The 20,007-nt window shown below is 42.4% G+C and overlaps 2 protein-coding genes across 2 annotated transcripts in view; both read right to left on the bottom strand.

The window, feature by feature from the left end:
• The window catches only part of LOC146577069 (protein NLRC3-like), a 65,770-nt gene that overhangs the window by 6,788 nt on the left and 38,975 nt on the right, over positions 1-20,007 (bottom strand). The window lies entirely within an intron of this gene.
• Positions 5,828-18,899, bottom strand: LOC146577071 (protein NLRC3-like). Its single transcript, XM_085269690.1, has 7 exons — positions 18,799-18,899; positions 9,661-9,739; positions 9,313-9,499; positions 9,015-9,184; positions 7,387-8,894; positions 6,300-6,473; positions 5,828-6,017 (listed from the first exon to the last, which is right to left on the bottom strand). The coding sequence occupies exons 1-7, from the start codon at positions 18,897-18,899 to the stop codon at positions 5,828-5,830; spliced, it is 2,409 nt and encodes an 802-aa protein (XP_085125816.1).

The raw sequence follows: 20,007 nt of genomic DNA, 5'->3' as shown, positions 1-20,007 counted from the left end.
TTCTGACCTGTCAAGTGACATTTATGACCAACTGTGTGAGAAAGCCAAATGTTTCAGTGTATACTCAGTCGCTCTTGATGAGACCACAGACATCACCGACACTGCCCAGCTCCCAATGTATGTCCGTGGTGTTGATGACAGTTTTGAAGTGATGGAGGAGCTGCTCACAGTAATTCCAATGCATGGCCAGACCACCGCTCAGCAGATATTTACAAGCTGTGTGATGCCATTGAGAATGTTGGTTTGCCATGGAAGAGGTTTGTTGGAATAACAACAGATGGAGCGCCATCAATGACAGGGAGGAAACATGGACTGGTGGCACAAAACAAACTGGAAGAGGAAGGCGTGGAGGAGGCCATTGCTCTGCACTGCATCATCCATCAGCAGGTCCTTTGCAGCAAATGCCTGAAGTTTGACAATGTGATGTCTATTGTTGTGAAATGCATCAACCAAATCAGATCCAGGGGCTTAAAGCACCGAAGGTTCTGTGCTTTTTTAGAGGAAATGGAGTCAGAATATGGGGATGTGCTCGACTTCACTGAGGTACGTTGGCTCAGCAGGGGAAATGTATTAAAGAGACTTTTTGAGTTGAGAGCAGAAGTGAAGCCTTCATGGAGAAGGATGGAGTTAGTGTTCCTGTGCTAACTCATCCCAAATGGCTCATGGACTCAGCTTTTCTTGTTGATATGACACATGAGCTTAATGTACTGAACAAGACGTTACAAGGCCAGGGGCAACTTGTCAGTGCTGCCTATGACAACGTGAGAGCATTCTCCACAAAACTGGCGCTCTGGAAAGCTCAGCTCTCTCAGACAAACCTTTGCCATTTCCCAGCATGCAAGGCACTCGTGGATGCAGGCACACCATTCAGTGCTGACGAGTATGTTGATGTCATTTTGAGGCTACAGGAGGAATTTGATCACAGATTTGCTGACTTCAAGACACACAGAGCCACCTTTCACATTTTTGCGGACCCCTTTGATGTGCAAGATGCCCCTTCTGTGCTTCAAATGGAGCTCATTGAGCTGCAGTGCAACTCTGAACTCAAAGCAAAGTTCAGGGAGGTGAGTGGAAAAGCAGACAAGCTTGGACAATTTTTGAGAGACTTGAGCCCTAGTTTCCCTCGGCTTTCCCGAATGTTCAAGCGGACCATGTGCCTTTTTGGTAGCACATACTTGTGCCAAAAGCTCTTCTCCACTTTGAACTTCAATAAGTCCAAGTACAGGTCCAGACTTACGGATGATCATCTTCAAGACATACTGAGGGTCGCAACTGCTTCCTCCCTCCGGCCAAATCTGGCTCGGCTATGCGAGAGGAAACGCTGCCAGGTCTCTAGCAGCAAGGAGTAGGCAAGAGAAGCCATGTTCAGAAGAACAGTTCATTTTCTACAGTGTTCCATTCATGTTCAGAAGAAGGTTATAGAACTGTTAATACAGACATTTCAATCTAAATACAGCAGATATAGAAGCCTGAAAGATACACACAAGTTCACTGACTAAAAATATCTTATTATTATTTTATTTATGTTTTACAGATTGATTTATTTTCTTATTAATTCTTAATTTGTTTATTTATTTTTCATATTTTGTATTAAAAAATAAAAATAAAGAGATTTGAGAGGATTGGAATTTTTTTAACCATGCCTTTCTTGTGGAAAACCTAATGCGGCCCAGCCTCACCCACACTCTGCCTGCAGCGGCCCCCAGCTAAATTGAGTTTGAGACCCCTGTCCTACACCATAAATCAGTAAGAGAGGGTACGACCTCTCTCATGGCCCCAAGTGGTGTGTGCATGCCAGAGCACTCTGGAAGGCACACAGAGTCTTTACAGACTACTAAGGATCAAACCTCTATCATCATGCAATCGATTATACAACTCTAAGCATATATGAGTAAATATTTCTAAGCATAAATGACAATCAACAATATAAACCTTACAGCTGGTTGTAATAACAGAATTCATTTGTTTCTCAAACGAGAAAGAGCTATCGAGAAACACTCCTAAATCTTTAGTTCTGAACTTTTCCAGTGGGCCAAGGTCAACATTATCTGCTAATGCTAAATAGGCTGCCGTTATTAACTAATGCTAATTTGATGTGAATTAGCATTATGCACTAATGCTAACACTTTTTAACAATGTGAGTAGCTAATGCTAACACTATTTCCCTTAACTTTATAACATTGTGAACGGCTAATGCTAACACTCTTTTCCCTAGCATTACAACATCTGAGCTGCTAATGCTAAGTAGGCCGCCATTAGCACCTACGTCTATCCATCCATCCATCCATTCGCTTCCGCTTATCCTTTTCAGGGTCGCGGGGGGCGCTGGAGCCTATCCCAGCTGTCATAGGGCGAAAGGCGGGGTGAATTAGCATTACATTAGTGAGGAGTTAATGCTAAGTAGACTGCCATTAGCAGGTAATGCTAATTTAAGGTTAATAGGAATTGGCATCTAATGCTAATACCATATTTTCTTGCTTTAATCCTTTAAAACTGGTCAGAGTGGGCACACTCCGTTTTGCGCAACTATTTTTAAATCCCGGTAGCACTGTAATCACATGAGCTAGCGCAATAATTTTTTTTGCATATGAAACCTGAGGAGTTGTATTTACATCTTATGCCATCAGCTTGTCCTAGGTTACAGTTTCCTTCCACATATGCTTAGGACTCATATTGCTCTGCTGGAAATAGTTTATTTTGATGCATATGCTGCTTTTTTGCAAATTTGCAGTATAATATTTATTTTCGTTTTTCCTGCAGTATATAAAAATTGGTGTATTTCAAAAATAAAACTATGAAGGCACTCAAAATAAATTTCCTGAGGTGGGAAACTATTTTGTGCAACTTTTTTGTATTTACAGTTTTGAGGGACAAGCCTCTTAAATTTCTCTAACTAGAAATATATGTTAAAAAAACAAAAACGATTTTCAATTTTTTTGTAGTTTATTGCACTTTTTTGCAATTTATGTAATTACTATGCACTTAATACATACATATTATTAAAATTTAGGCTGTAATGGTTGTATTGATGTATAGCAACTTGAAATGCTCCCAAAAATGGCTCTACAGCATGTAAAAATATAATATAAGCTCTGGCGGACTTGGTTCTATGGTAGGTCTTAAAGGGTTAAATCAATATCAGTAGCTAATCCGATTGCTCAGTCTGACGTCAGGTGAAGTCATTTTTATGCATTTAAGAGCTGTGTTGAATTCAACATTACAAACTGAACATTAGAACTATCCTCTTCTCCAGGATTTTCCTGATTTAACATTTCAATATGACATTTCCAGCGCTTTGTTTTCTCTGCTCACAGACAAAACAGATACACGCATGTATATACAGCCCACGTCCAGCTCTGCATGCACTCCTGCTCCATTTCTATAGAGAATAAACAACGTAACACAATCATTCTCCATTGTTTTCAACTCAACCAGCTGCATTTAATGAAGGAGTTTGAATTTACTTTACAACAGCTGCTGTTGTTTCCTGTCTGCATTCATGTTCTTAACTGTACTCCACACATTCTGAACTGGTGTACCGTAATTGTCGGGCTATAAGCCGCTACTTTTTGCACAAGCTTTGAGCCCTGCGGCTTTTAGTCAGGTGCGGCTTTTCTATGGATTGTCCATGAGCGGATTTGTTTTGTTTGTTCCGCTGTTGTACGGCACTACGTTGCCTGGCGGAAGGATCGGGGTTCAAGAGTGGTATGTTGGTCACATGTCCATCCGTCAGGCAACGTAGTGCAGTACGAGGTAGCGCGAAAAACAAACTTCAAAGTAGCGCTACCCGTTCAGCTGGAGGCCTGGATGATGAGCGGCGATAAACTTGCAAAAAGCAAGTTATGCCCAACTCCACCATTGGATTCTGACAGCGTGGAAAAGTGTGAAAACATCCACGATCACCAACAGATTTCGAAGGGCTGAATGCTGCATGATGGAGAGGAGGACACCGCCACGGCCCTTCTGAGGGTGTTCGACTCTGACACTGACAACGAGGATTTCTTTGGTTTTGAAAGTGACAACGAAAGAAAGAAGCTGAGAGTGGATGACGAAGCCACCCTGAGCCTGTTTGTTTCCGACACTGGAGGAGAGGACTTTGGTGGTTTTAGTGCGCAGGAAGATGGTGGTGAATGACTGACTTTTCTTCTTGTTAAAGCCGTGTCACTGCACCTGAGCCTAAAAGCTAGTCCGAATCAATTGTTCTGGTGTGCTGCAGGTTATTGTTATGTACTACATTTGTTACTCATTTATGAAGCACAGTACATGTTTTGTACTTGTAATTACCGCTACTTGTACATATACCTAAAAAGTTATGCAAATATGTACCCATAACTTGTTTTTCAAAATATTAATAAAAGGGGTGTGTCTCCAAACAGCCATCTCTTTCCTGACAATTCGCTTTGTGCATATTCTCTTACATATGATAAGTCAACATTGAAACACCTGCGGCTTTTAGTCAGGTGCGGCTAATGTATGTACAAAACAGGATTTTCCCCTGATTTTAGCTTGTGCGGCTAATATTCAGGTGCGCTCTGTAGTCCGGGAAATACGGTAGTTCTTCCTAAAGTACTGCAGTATTCCTGCCAGTACATCCTTTTAGTTTTCCTAACTGTTTCCTCTGATGCTCGTTGCTATTCTTTCCTCAATGCAAATTCATGCTAAGCTCCTTCATATCCATCCCTGTTTCTAAACCTGTAATAATTGCTTTAATGTGTCTTTGGCCTAATTATGAGTCTGTCCATATGTTTGTAGTTCCCCACTTGCTTTGGTTTCTTAGCTCTGATTCTCTCAAATTTATCCTTGAAATCATTTACTGGCATCTCTCCCTCTCACTCCCACTATCCCCAGAACACCAGAGTATTCATCTCCTGGTTTATCCTATGGCCTCTTTGCATTTTCTCCAATCATCCCTGTTTCTAGAGTCTCACCCCATCTGCAGGCAGTCCAAGAGAAACTGCCTCTGCCATTTTCTTCTTCTTAATCTTTGATTTTTCTCTTCACTTTCTCCATTGGGTCTTCTTAGACGCACTTTCCAGAAAGCAGCAACATTTTTTGTGCCCCATTTTTCAAATTGTGCATCTTACTTCAGCTTAATGTGTTTCCTGTTTTGTTTTTACACAGGTCATGTAAAAGAAATCCTACCAGAGACTCGACAAAGCTGATCTGAAAGACAGCACAGGCAATAAATCAGAGCAGCACAGAACTTAAGCTCATGGTCCATAGAAGCTGGGCTCTACAGGTGTACCAGGACAAGCTTAGTGTAAGTCCCTCGAAAAAGTTTCACTTGTGCTGTTTCGGTGTAAATTACTGGTTTGTTTGAACAATTTCATCAGCTGAACCATAAATACTCCAAAACAATTTCTTTGTGACTCAGTGTGATTTTTCATTTTGTAATATTAGCATGTCAAACTCTACATTCTCTACACAGATGAGAAATGAAGTGTATTTAATAATAAAAGTTATCTCTCAGAGACAAAGTTAGTGTCTCATTCAGGTCTGTATCTGTGTAGCCTCAGACACATGCAGTGCTCATATTTGCTGTTTTGTGTGTCACTCAGACCTCTTCCTGACAGGGGCAGCAATTTCATTTAAAGTCCCATTCACTGATACAGGCTGCTGGAGCTCCAACCAGGAGGGTACACACATGATCCAGGGAAAAAAATTATATATGGTCTCTTAGATAAATATTAAGAGGTCCTGTGTTTTACTAAAAAATCAAAGTAGTAAAACACAGGACCTTTGGGTTAGATATAAGGTGATTTGACAAATCATGTCTGTTGTAAATGAGTAAGCCATTTATCGACCTGACTCAGGTTTTAAATCATCATCAGAAAAGACTGAATCCTGACCTGAGAATTGTACACTTTGGACTCTCCACTGCAGAAAATAGAAGCTTCAGTCCTGAATCCTGCAGGTTGTTGTTACCCAGGTCCAGCTCTGTCAGACGGGAGGACTGGGAGCTCAGGACTGAGGACAGAGCTTCACAGCTTCTGTCTGACAGGTTACAGCCACTCAGTCTGAAGAAAGGATGACAAGAAGACATGAAACACTTGTGTTAAAGTATATTCATGGTGCCATGAGGAGCTACTACATTTACAATATTTCAACACTGTTTCAGGACATGCTGGAATCCTTATTGCCTCATGTTACAAAAGACAAATGTGGCAGTTTAGTGTGATTTGGATGGATTCATTAAAAAAAAAAAAAAACATACACTGGCTCAATGTTAATTTTTTCCAAATGAAATTGATTAAATGATGTTAACTGATGAAAAAAAAATCGATATTGCTTGATCTGACCTCAGCGTTTCCAGTTTGCAGTATTGACTCTTCATCCCAGCAGACAGAAGCTTCAGTCCTGAATCCTGCAGGTTGTTGTTACCCAGGTCCAGCTCTGTCAGATGGGAGGACTGGGAGCTCAGGACTGAGGACAGAGCTTCACAGCTTCTGTCTGACAGGTTACAGCCACTCAGTCTGAAATCAAGGTGGAAGGGAGACAAGATCAACCAAACAAATCAGAGCTTTATTGCTTTTTTATTGTTTTTAAGCAGAAATCAGTGAGGTGCTGGTAGATTCTGTTCTTTTGGTTTATTACCCAACAACACACACATACACTAATATTTGTGACTTTTGTAATAGCAGCATTTACAATGCAAAGCAACAGCGATCACAGATTGAAGGGGCCTGAATAAAACTACAATGCAGTGATTTTTAAGATGACCTGTTCTTCCAATTTCCAACAACAGATTTCTCCAACCTTACAGTTAAAAATAATTCTTTATCTCATACTGAATCTTGGTGCAACTCCCCCCAGTTTATTAAAATGAAGAGGTACTGAAGTTGCTGTAAGTGATGTGTGATGCCACTGATTTCCTTTCTGATCCAATACAAAGTAAAATTCAGGCTGGTATCTGCGATACTGATGAAAACTATTCCTTCAGAAACAATACAAGACATCATAAGAAAATATGATGTTTTGTATAACATAAAAAGCCTGAATTTTAAAATATTCAGTTAATAATCAAAAACAGATGTGACTGAAAATAATAAAACTGAGAAACATTTTATGGCCATTCGATCCTTTTACAACCATTGCAAGAGCTTGGTTGGCATAGCCGGCAATAAGTTGGATAGTAATAAGTCCGGTGGGTGATGGGCTCCACCAGGGCTGCCCTTTGTCACCGATTCTGTTCATAATTTTTATGTTTAAAGGCTGTTTCAAAAGTTCATTCAAGTTACAATATTGTGGTCAAAAGTTCTCCTTTTTTCTTTTATACTATACAACTACGCTGGCTCATGGTTTTAGGACATGGATCTGTCATGGAAGAAATCTATGACCACTTTTAATCAACATTTTAAAAATAAACATGATCACAGATTTACTCACAGAGCCTTGTTGGAGGCTTTGACCACTGGCAGCAGCCTCAGAAGAGCCTCCTCTGAAGCAGAGTATTTCTTCAGGTCAAACACATCCAGATCTTCTTCTGATGACAGTAAGATGAAGACCAGAGCTGACCACTGAGCAGGAGACAGTTTACCTGTGGAGAGACTTCCTGATCTCAGGGACTGTTGGATCTCCTCCACTAGAGAACGATCATCCAGTTCATTCAGACAGTGGATCAGATTGATGCTTTTCTCTGCAGACAGATTCTCACTGAGCTTCTTCTTGATGTACTGGACTGTTTCCTGATTGGTCTGTGAGCTACTTCCTGTCTGTGTCAGCAGACCTCGTAGGAGAGTCTGATTGGTCTGCAGTGAAAGACCCAGGAGGAAGCGGAGGAACAAGTCCAGGTGTCCATTTGGACTCTGTAAGGCCTTGTTCACAGCACTCTGGTAGAAGTGTTTCTCTGCAGAATCTCCTGTTTCAGACTTCTGGGAGGTTGTTTGTTGTTGTTCCAGCAGATTGAGTCCAGAGTTGATGAAGGTCAGATGGACATGAAGAGCAGCCAGAAACTCCTGAACACTCAGATGGATGAAGCAGAACACCTTGTCCTGGTACAGTCCTCTCTCCTCTTTAAAGATCTGTGTGAACACTCCTGAGTACACTGAGGCTGCTCTGATATCGATGCCACACTCTGTCAGGTCTGATTCATAGAAGATCAGGTTTCCTTTCTGCAGCTGATCAAAAGCCAGTTTTCCCAGAGACTCCATCATCTTCCTGCTCTCTGGGCTCCAGTGTGGATCTGTCTCAGCTCCTCCATCATACTTGACCTTCTTCACTTTGGCCTGAACCACCAGGAAGTGGATGTACATCTCAGTCAGGGTGTTGGGCAGCTGTCCTCCCTCTCTGGTTTCCAGCACATCCTCCAGAACTGTAGCAGTGATCCAGCAGAAGACTGGGATGTGACACATGATGTGGAGGCTTCGTGATGTCTTGATGTGGGAGATGATCCTGCTGGCCTGCTCCTCATCTCTGAATCTCTTCCTGAAGTACTCCTCCTTCTGTGGGTCAGTGAACCCTCTGACCTCTGTCACCATGCCAACACAGTCAGGAGGGATCTGATTGGCTGCTGCAGGTCGTGTGGTTATCCAGAGGCGAGCAGAGGGAAGCAGTTTCCCCCTGATGAGGTTTATCAGCAGCACATCCACTGAGGTGGACTTTCTAGGGTCAGTTAGGATTGTAGTTTTGTGGAAGTCCAGAGGAAGTCGACACTCATCCAGACCATCAAAGATGAACACAACCTGGAAGTCTTCAAAGCTGCAGATTCCTGCTTCTTTGGTTTCAGTAAAGAAGTGATGAACAAGTCCCACCAAGCTGAACTTTCCCTCTTTCAGCACATTCAGCTCTCTGAAAGTGAATGGAAATATGAACTGGATGTCCTGGTTGGCTTTGTCTTCAGCCCAGTCCAGGCTGTATTTCTGTGTTAAGACCGTTTTCCCAATGCCAGCCACTCCCTTTGTCAGCACTGTTCTGATTGGTTCGTCTCTTCCAGGTGAGGCTTTAAAGATGTCTTCTTGTCTGATGGTTGTTTCTGGTCTGTCTGGTTTCCTGGATGCTGTTTCAATCTGTCTGACCTCATGTTCATCATTGACCTCTGCAGTCCCTCCCTCTGTGATGTAGAGCTCTGTGTAGATCTGATTCAGGAGGGTTGGGTTTCCTGCTTTAGCGATGCCCTCAAACACACACTGGAACTTCTTCTTCAGGGTGGATTTAAGGTTACGATGACAAACTGCAGCTTGAAGCTCTGAATGAGAAGAAAAATAAACACTCAATTCCAAAAAGAACTAATCTTTAAAACATGTTGCTCCATCTTCCATCTCTGGAAAATGTTCATTTATCCAGCAGCTTAAATCTTTAGATAAATCCTCTTACGTCTCTGCAGACGGTCAGCCAGCTCCTCCTGCTTCATTCTCCTCAGGAAGTCCACTGTGATCTTCACAAATGCCTCTCTGCTGCTGCTCCTCTGACTCTCTAAGCATTCTGGGTAATCTGGACTCAGAACCTTCTGGATCTCCTTCAGCTCGTTCTTCACAAAAGTGATGATGTTGTCCTCCAGCAGCTGGAACAGAATATTTATGAATGAGCCAATCAGACTGAAATCATGGAGCCAAACATCAGATCCATGTTGGACACACTGACGATCCACTGGTCTACAAAGAGCAGCATGGAGACGACTGTGAACAGAACAGATGTAACAGTAGTTGTTGTACATGTACAGACCATAAATATGGAGTCCAGCTGTGTTTGATGCTGCTGGGCAGACTGACCACTGGGAACCTCTGAGCTCTGCTGCTCCACTCTGTGGAGGAACCATGAAGGATCAGATCAACACAGGATAAAGATCCAGGAGTTTCTGCTCAAATAACTTCATCTGAATCAAGTCTGTCAAGTTTTAAACTCTCAGATTGTGAACATATCAGTAATTTTCAGTCTGTTTTCATGGACGTCCTTTCAGTGGTGATGTCAGGGATGATTTTGAAGAAGCTCATCAAACTGAACCATCAGCAGATCACTGCTCCAAAACCAGAACATGATCCGAGTCTCCCTCCACCACCAGAACACCAGCTTTACTAACGTGGTAGATCAGTGTAGTACAGATCAATAACTGATGAGTCATTTGATCAAAATCACTGAGTGCTTCACGTCTGACCCTCTGATGCTTCTGTAGACATTTTGCATATTTAATGAATGTCTGACAGTTTTACATTCATTCTATGAACACAGTGGAAATGTTGTGTTATAGTCTCCATGTTGTTTCCAGCATCATAAATTCTTAAGTTCAGAAAATTAGATTCTTTCTTCACAGCTGAAAAACAACAACATTTATTCTCTATTGAAATCTGCATCGTCCACTCCAAAGGTCACAATCTGAAGGTAACATCTGGTTTTGTTCCCTGTGGTTAACTCTGAGCATCAGTATGGTGGGATTTATCCACTACATCCACACCACTGTGGTTCAGTGTTGTCCTGATGGAGTAACAGCAGCCAGTATGATCCAGGCTTTAGCTGCTGGGTCTCTGTGTGACCTCTCAGACTGTTTAACAGATCAGACACAAAGAGAATCAGAGCAGCTCTGTTCTTTAAAGACAAACATGAACCCACTCAGGTCACACTTTCCCCACAGATATGAGCATCACTGTCCTCAAACAGCAAATGACCAAGTCGAACATTTGGATCTTTTCTCTTTCATTGTTTTCTTTTTAATGAATCTTTGTAACAATCTGAGGATGTTTCAGGTCATATTTATCCAGGAAACACAAACATGTAAAGGAGTCATCACAGCTCTCTGACCTCGTTGCTCCAGGTTCACCACTGAAGTGTGGATTATAATCTTTGGACCGGTCACTCCTCACAGACGGACAGCTGGACCCTGCAGACTGTGACCTCTGACCTCTGCAGACACAAACATGATTGAAGCAGCTGTGATCACACAGACTGCAGATAATGCAGCTGTTTCCTGTCAGTAACATCCTCTTAGATTAGAGTTCAGCTTTTTACAGGAAAACTGGACAAAAGTGATTTTTGTTACAAACTCATTTTCATTTCCTCTCAGCTCACAAACACAGTCAGACAATCAACCAGAGTCAACACTGATTATAATGTCAGTGCAGAATTATTTCTGTTACTCAGTGAGTTCAGCTCTCTGACCTCGTTGCTCCAGGTTCACCACTGAAGTCTGGATTATAATCTTTGGACCGGTCACTCCTCACAGACGGACAGCTGGACCCTGCAGACTCTGCTCTGTCCTCCTCTTCCTCCATCATCATCTTCAGTCAGTCTGAGAGGTAAACCACAAACACTCAGTGAGTTCACATTAACAGGAGGAACTGAGTTACAGTCGCTGACCTCTGACCTGTCATGTGACCATGAAACCAGGTCAATATGTCTGTAGGTTCAGTCATCCAGGTCATGTGATCTAAGGAGCTTGGAGAGAAAAGAGACGTCTTTAAGTTTCTGGAAGACGTTTCATCTGAGAAGCTTCTTCAGCTCTAAAACCAAACGGTGGAGAGTCCCAGATATTTAAACCTGAGAGGGAAAGAAAGCATGTCGCTGACCCACCACTGATGTTATTTCAAGGAGGAAACTGAGAGCCTTTGCACCAGGAGCACAAACATCAGCTCCAGCAATGATCCACTGATGTGTTTTTATTCCATGTATGAATGTTGTTATTGACAGAGATGACGTTTGTGTGTCAGTGATGCAGTGACTGTTGTTGTTACCTGTACAGGCTGGTTAGACTCTATGAAACAGATCATACAGATCTCTGCATGTTAGAAGAGACTATTAAAGGTCATGAATGAGACAAAGGCAGGGAGGCGTCCTTTACAGCTAAACAGCAGAGTGAGAGAACAGCCAGCACCTCTACATTTATCACATTATACAGCACATGTATGATACTGACAGGGATGAGAAGAATTTAGTGATTCTGATCCCATCATTGATATTACTTATTGATTCTCAGTAGCTCTGCTCTGACAGTCACCACCATCACTGAGCAGCATATCAAAGACATTTGTGCACATTAACTGCATGTTGTGGCTCAAATGTTTGTGCATGTTGGAGGCATTTCCTCTTTGTTGTGATCAGTGTTGGTCATTACTCAAAACAGTCATTATTACACATATTACACAGAACACTTTAATTAAAAGTAATGGAGTACGTTACTTCATTACTCCTCATAACATTACTTTGATGTTAAAATGAACAAATGAGCATGTAACAACATAAAGCTGAGGTACAGCCCCACACACCAACACAGATCCTGATGAGGTCACGTGATGTTTCTCTGAGTGTTTATGATAGAGCTGGGCGATATGAGATTTTTTCATATCACGATATGTTTTTTTCATTTCAGGCGATAACGATATCTATCACTCTATCAGCCAAATAACTATATTTGTAAGATTTAAATGTGCCGTTGCTCACAAGTAAAATGTGAAATAATCAGCAGCTTGTTTTTATTTAAATATTTATTTCCCATAATAAGTTCAACAGGGTAGATGTACTTAAGGAACATGAGACTTTTTCAGATAAATAAAGGCAAATATTGCAAACTACACAAAAGGCAGCCGCTAAAGCGTTTAAGTTTCAAAATAGAACAAACGAAACAGACTAAACTGTCAATTCCACTTAGAAACAAAATATTAATTCTAAAAATAAATCTTAGTTTGTTTTACAGAAGAACAGACAAAAATGACTAACTTTTGTCAATATCAAATAAACTGAGAACTAAAAGGAAATTCTCAATCTCTCCTTGTTGTATAGCTTAGCTTTTCAAACAGTTTTAACAGTTACTTTAGTCTGACAAAAGCCGAATGACGAATTAGCGCTTCCAGTCAGAGACTGAGGCTACGTCCACACGTACACGGGTGTTTTTGAAAACGGAGATTTTCCGTTTTCGTTTTAAAAAATAATCCCGTCCACACATAAAGGCAGAAATGAAGGAAAACGCTGCTATGAACATGCCAAAGCAGCAGGTGGCGCTAGATTCCTAACCGTGCAGAAATGTTGGCCAATCAGAAGTCTAGAAGCCTCGGTGGGAAAAAGTAAACAAAGCTGCGGCATAGAAGCAGAACCGAGTCGTATGTGTGGAGGGACAGTAACTGTGTGTATATGTAAGCATTTAAACACTGCAGAGAGTAGAATTAACAGTATTGTAGAAATTCATTTCACCGAAACAATAACGTGGCGCACAGTGTGACGCATGCACCAGTTTATTGTATTTCCAGACTTGCTTTCGGCACAATTTACAGTGCACGCTACTCTGTTTTTGTCAGACTTGAAATAGCCGAAATACCTTCACACTACGGAACTTCTATGGCTCTTCCGTTCGACAATCTCTCCGGCATTGGAACCATCATCTGTTTTCTCTTCGGTCACGCTCGGTTGATTTTTCTAGTCGGCACACTCATTTCCTCCATTACCCGCTGGCTGCTTCCCAAACAAACACACGTGCGGCTTGGCACTTGTGCTGTACGTAACAAGTCACGCGACGTGACACTGCGGCTGTGATTGGTTCGGCTCTGCGCTACTTAATTTGGATTGGCTGACCTTTTTTTTTCTTTTTTTTTTTTTTGAGGACAAGAGCGGCGAGGTCTATCGCGATAGCTTAATTTCTCTATCGAGTAAAAGTTATATCGCGATACATATCGTTATCGTTCTATCGCCCAGCTCTAGTTTATGAACACAAATCAAAGATGAAACAGCACAAAGACACTTCAAAGTGATTCTACTGTAGAAACATGAACAGGTAGAAACCTGCAGCCTGACTGCTCATCACTTTGTTACCTGTTCAAGTTCAGCAGCAGCAGCTCACTTTATCACGGTGCTGGTCTGGGGTCAGTGTTTACTCAGCTTTAACTCACTCTGGGTTCTTGGCTAGCTTAGCGTTAGCTTAGCGTTAGCTTAGCGTTAGCTTAGCGTTAGCATGCTGTGTGCTAGCTTAGCGTCAGAGCTCTGCAGGTGTCTCGTGTGTAAATATTAATCACAGTGACAGTAAAGGAGGTAAAGGGCTGTGACGTCATCACGTACGCTGCGTCCTCTGTGGGCTCTGAGTGAACTCAAAGTACAAACTACAAGTACACAAACACGAACGTAGCTCAGAGTGGCGGACACACTCGGCCTCGTTGGTCCAGCTGTGAGTCCGTTACTGTGAACTATGGAGCGGCAGATTTGTGCTGAACTAAGCTGCACACAGCTGATGTTAGCCAGGAAACATTACACACTGACTTTAATGGAGAGACCGGAAATACAAACACACACAGTTTGTTGTGTGAAGAAATCAAACACGAGCTGAACAAACAGTAAAGTTCCTAAAGACAAACTGTTAAAGGAGGAAACAAAGCAAACTTACAGTTTCTTCACACCAACAACAAGCTCCACTCCACACCTGGACACTAAACACGGACACACAGGTGAGCTGCTTCCTGGAAGGAGGCGGGGCTCCACCTGAAACTCAGCACAGGTGGGAGGGGCTCAGCTCTGTGTGTGCTGATGTGTTAACTTTAAAAATATGCCGTCTGACTGCTCAGACTGAGTCAGAGTAAAGTTCACATGCTGACGTGTGGAGACATGAAACCTTGTTGTAGCTGCAGGTGTGAACACACTGATCCCAGATCAGCTCTGCTGTATTTGTAACATGAACATTTCTGCTGCAAAGCTTCAAATGTTCAGCATGTTTCTCTGTTTCCAGTCTATAGATCCAGTCACACTTTCTACCTTCACCTGTGCAGTAAAGACTGAGAGCAGAGCTGAAAGCAAGCGTCCAATCAGTGAGCAGCATCAACACCTGAGCTTCATTCAGACTCTGTTATTGAAGATGTTGTTGGTACAAAGTTCATCTGCTGCTCACATGAATCCATGAAAGATTTATTTCACTGAATGTTTCTTCAAAGCTCATTTCAACCTGTTGAAGTCATGAATGAAAGTGCAGACTGAGAGTGGATCACATGATGTTTGAGGTGTGTCATGTGACATGTTCAGTATTGTCACACATGTCTAGATTGTCCCTGATATCATAACTGCTCAAACACTGATGATTATATTTGAAGAATTATTCCTGATGGCAGCAAAGTTTGAATGGAGCTCTCTGTCTGTGCTGATTTGTCGCCCTCTGGAGGTCAAAGCACAAACTGCATGATGTCACTGTAACCACCACAGTGACAGGAAGTGTTTTTATGACTGAAACACTGAAATGATGCTAACGGCTGTCGTTAGGCTCACTGACAGCAGTGCTGATGTGTTCATGTCAAACACTGGCTCAGGTCAGACTCCTTCATCCTTCTCCAGCGTGAGGCCGCCCTCAGACCCACAGGAGCTCTGACCTTTGACCTCCTGACCCTAACCATTTTAGTCTTGTTGCATCTTTAAATGCAAATCCATCCAAACTGTAGCCGAGCAAAAGAAGCTGGAAGCTGTTCTATGAATGATGTTGTTGAAGGAGCTTGGAAAGAAAAGCGTCTGGACTTCTTTAAGTTGCTTGAAGAGGGACATGGACGTCTTAACGCCCACTCACATCCTGGGACATTTGATCACAGGAAATCACATGATAGCGTGGGGCTAGATCTCACAATGGGTTCACCCAAAACCTTGGCTGATTGTGACCCACACCCGTTTTCACGGAGGAGGAGTTTCACATGCTGAACATGTGACAGCCTGGTTTAAAGGGACCAAAAGTAACTGGACACCTGATTCAGTTCAGGTTTATTCATCCGCTCCAAACCACAGCAGCAGTCACCTCCAGGGAACCAGCTGATCCATGTAACTGGGGACAGACCACAGCCCAGAGCACTGGTTCATGATGTGTTTGTGGACTGTAGGTTGTTTGGATAGAGATGAGATGTACTCAGCAGTCTGTCTCTAATGTTTAATGAAATGTTCTGAAGATGATAATAACTTGTGATTTTCTTTTGAATGAATCTTTAATCGTGTTGTAGGGCCTCTGACTCTCATGAAGATTTTCACATCAATGTGCTTTTCACAAAGATATTAACAATGAAAATGACGTGCAGCCCTGAACTACTCATGCGTTAACTCAGCGGTTCCCAACCCCCGGGTCACGGACCGGTCCGTGAGTCGTTTGGTACCGGGCCGTGAGAGTCGAGGCTCGGTGTGAAATTGATGGTTGATAGGTTTGTAGCATAAACCTGTTCGCTGGATCGTTCAATCCAGCTACACAGCAAAGCAAGACACGAGTAGTTCTTTCTGTTTCTCGTGCACGGGAGAGAACTGGACCAATGCCGTTCCTTCGCTTGACCACAGTCGCTCTCGTCCGTTCCCTCGTAACACTGTTCTTTTATTGAGGTTACATGAACATACATAGGTTCATTAACATACACGTGAACAAAGGTACCAGTCTGTATGTTATGTAGGTGTGTGTGTGTGTGTGGAGTCAGAGTGTGACCCATAAACGACTTCCCTAAACCTGCTGGTCTGGAAGTCCAGCAGTTCATCTAAACAAAAGGCACTTAGACTAAAACAGACATCCTACCACAAAACAATAAGAAGGTAGCACCTCTCCCATGATCCCAGGACGTGGGTGTGAATGCCAGAACACTCTGGAGTCACACAAAGTCTTTAAAGACTACTATCATTACACAATTGGTTCTACACCTCTGAGCATATATGGTTAGATATTCCCCAATAACAATGACAATGATAAAATATAAATCCAACAATGGTTTTCAGGGTTTTTATCGATAACTTCGTTTCCCTGGGTCTTTTCCCGTGTTGTAGTCGTGTGTCTTATTTTGAAAGAAATGTTTACGCATTACCATAGCGACCAGAGAGCATTAAGGGTGCAGACAGGTGCATCCAACAACATTTTATTTTCCCTTATTTGATTTATGGACCTAACTGTATGAACTGGACTTTGGCTTTAATGCTGCTCCTCTTCATCATTGCTGTGTTGCATTTCCATCATTCTGCTGCTGGATTCACTGCAGGCTTTAACAAACACTCCTTTGGGTCCAGGCCCAGCCACGTGTTTGTAAGCTGCTGTGCTCCTCACAAATAAAGCCTGAAGCAGCTCAGACTGTTAGAAGCAGCACTGAGCCCTGTTACAGTTATAGTGTTAGAGCAGCGGCTGCAGCCTACAGCATTTAAACTAGCTGACAGTAAACACATCAGTCCAGATGTTACCACATTACTTTGTGATGCTGAGAGTTAAAGGAGACTGGCTGATTAAAATCCCATTCCTTACATCACCGTCCTCTGCTCTGACTGCTTTCATTTAATCACAATCAGAATACTTTTTTGATCCCAGGGGAAATTATTTAGGTTACAGTGCTGCAGCACAAACAGGAACAAAGACACAGCACACTAAGTAAGAAATAGCACAACATACACAATATATACATGCATACATATGAGTCACTTATAAGTAACATGTGAGTGCTGGGGTCTATGACAGCAGGCAGGTCTGTATTTATGTCCAGGCTGACATGAACAGCTAGTAGTTCAGGGTTCAACACTCAGGAAAGTGTGTGACCTTCCACACTGACAGAAGATGCTAAACATGACTTTAAACTGTTGTTTGTTAAAGCCTCACAGATCTGAGAGCAGGGCTCAGTGGGTACATGAGCCTTTATACATGAAGGCTTTCTGTTTCCAGGAGAGGAAACATGTGATCCAGCTGTGTTTGGTCACATGGATCTGCTCTGCATGGATCACCTGACTAAAACATGTTGTTATTATTGTTCTTACAGTCTTAAATCGGTACATCAGGCGGGTCACATGACACCCGGGGGTGACAGCAGCATCTTTCCTCTTTAGAAAGCTGCTCTCTGTCCCAGGAGCTGTTGTCACAGTAACAGCAGGAACAGGAAGTCACATGCTCTCTGCTCTGTGATTGGCTGCTTCTTATCTCAGCTTCCTGCAGAGGGTGGGGTCTGCTGATAACGCACACCAACAGAAGTGTGACTTTCACTTCCTGTTTATTGCTGTTGTTCTTAAAGCTCTCAGGCGATGCTGCAGCGCCCCCTGCTGACACAAACTCCTCCCTCTGTCTCAGAGGTCACAGGACAGCCTGCTGCAGAGGGTCTGCCTGTTCATGGACTTCCTGTTACAGAGACGGGTCTCAGCGTCAACACTGGTTTCTGATTGGACGGTGTGGAAAATGTTACGAGTTCAAAATATTGGGGATGGAGACAAGAGAAAAACCACAATAACAACACTGGTCCGGTCGGGTTGAGTCAAACGATGATTTTAATGATCACACACGTGGGAGATGGACACTGATGCAGACAGCCTCTGATCTCAAAATGGTGGAGTATTGCTCAAACTCTTATAGCCTCTGGTGCCCCCACCTTATCATAAAAGCCTAAACATTCACATGCTTTCTCTCACACAGCGCCTAAGCTACGACCTTGGCTCCCTGTTTATCTGCTCCTGCTGAGATGGGGCAGAAAACTCCAGCATGTTCTCTTCTAATCAGACAAATAAGGCGATGACTTTCTGCAAACAGTATTTCTTATAACTCAGCAGTATAATGCATCATAAAACAATATCATTCATTCACAATAAATCAGCAGTTTAATATAATGCACATCAGTTTAACTAATGCAATAGTTATCAGCTTCTTCTAATTCAGGAGAATAATGCAAACTAAAACTACATAATAATTCACAATCTTTAATTAGGGGTATAACATGGCATAAAATAATATTATAATCTAACAAAACCCAGCTTCCTCCAGCCGAGTGATGTGTGGATTCATCACTCTCTGTGGATCAGTGTAAGTCTGTGTGTGGGTCAGCTGCAGGACTTGTTTGACCTTTGACCCTGGCAGACAGAGCTGGTTACTGCTGTGTGACTCCTGCCGTCGCTCCACTTTAAATTTTACTTAAAATAAGTCCTGACATGGCCCCGCCCCCTCTGACCTGCTGCTCCTGGATGTGCTGAGGACACAGCGGAGGCTCAGAGGGGGCGGGGCTTTTCCCGTGGCGGTAACCAAACTGCATTAGGTCACTGCACTGCCAGTGTTTAACCACACCTCTTCTGACTGACCTTTGACCTCTGACATGTTGATTTGATCCTTATTTAATGACGTCTTTTATCTAGTGATTTAATTCTGTGTATTTATATGTGATGGTGTTCCTGAGTTCAGCCTCAGCTGATATCCACAGACGCTCCTATTGGCTGGTTTTAAAAACACGTCTGCCTGAAATTCACATTTCATTGATTTTGGGGGATTTTAACAGAGAGATAGAACTTTATGAATCCCTCATGTTTATCCTCCAGGAAATCCAGTTTGTAGCAGCAGAACACCGACAAATCTTTTACACAGCACAGAATTAGGATATCAAATAAAGGGGAATAAGAGAACATGAATATAAGCATAAATATGTACATATATACACAGACCTCACACAGAGACAGCAGCTACACTGTGTGTGGATGTGATCCACAGTCACAGCTGTGGGTTTCAGTCAGTGTGTCTCTAACTTCATGGTCACATTTCAAAGCTTATTGGAGCCAGAAGATGTTCAAGTAAAAGATTTATTGCTGTACTCGTCTACCAGGATAACAGGAGGTTCATAAAGCTGTGTCATACTTCAGCTTTACATCATGCAGTAGTAGTTTATTAAACCCCCCAAAATATGACTATCCAGAGTTGGGACCAGGAAGCAGAGTTGCAGTCTTACACGCCTCTCTGCAGCTTCTCTCCTCCTGCTACCCCCCCAAAACCCATCTCCATAGAGACTGTGTCAGCTCCCAAACAGACAAAAAACAAACTAAAAACCAGCAACAAACAACTTAAACATAAACAATCACAAAGAAAGAACAATACAGTATCCACATCTGAACCAAAGAGTAAAACAGTGAAATGTGGATTATTAAACATTAGGTCTCTCTCCTCCAAGTCTCTGTTAGTACATGTTAGTAAAAACATTTCTGCATTTTACCCATATTTTATTTTTAACTCAAAATCAAAGATTCCAGATTCTCCTACATGTTGGTTTTGAATCAGATAGGACGACAGATTTCAGGTGGCCCTGTGTCTTTCTCTATTACATTTGCCACTGTGTAACTCAAAGTTATTTAAGGACTAGTTTATTTCAATGGATG

Source organism: Mchenga conophoros, linkage group LG3 (genome assembly GCF_057382185.1).
Source record: "Mchenga conophoros isolate Kocher_MC1m ecotype Shallow Benthic linkage group LG3, M_conophoros_male_GT1.1, whole genome shotgun sequence".
Taxonomy (NCBI): domain Eukaryota; kingdom Metazoa; phylum Chordata; class Actinopteri; order Cichliformes; family Cichlidae; genus Mchenga; species Mchenga conophoros.
This window is presented reverse-complemented; position numbering and strand designations above follow the sequence as displayed.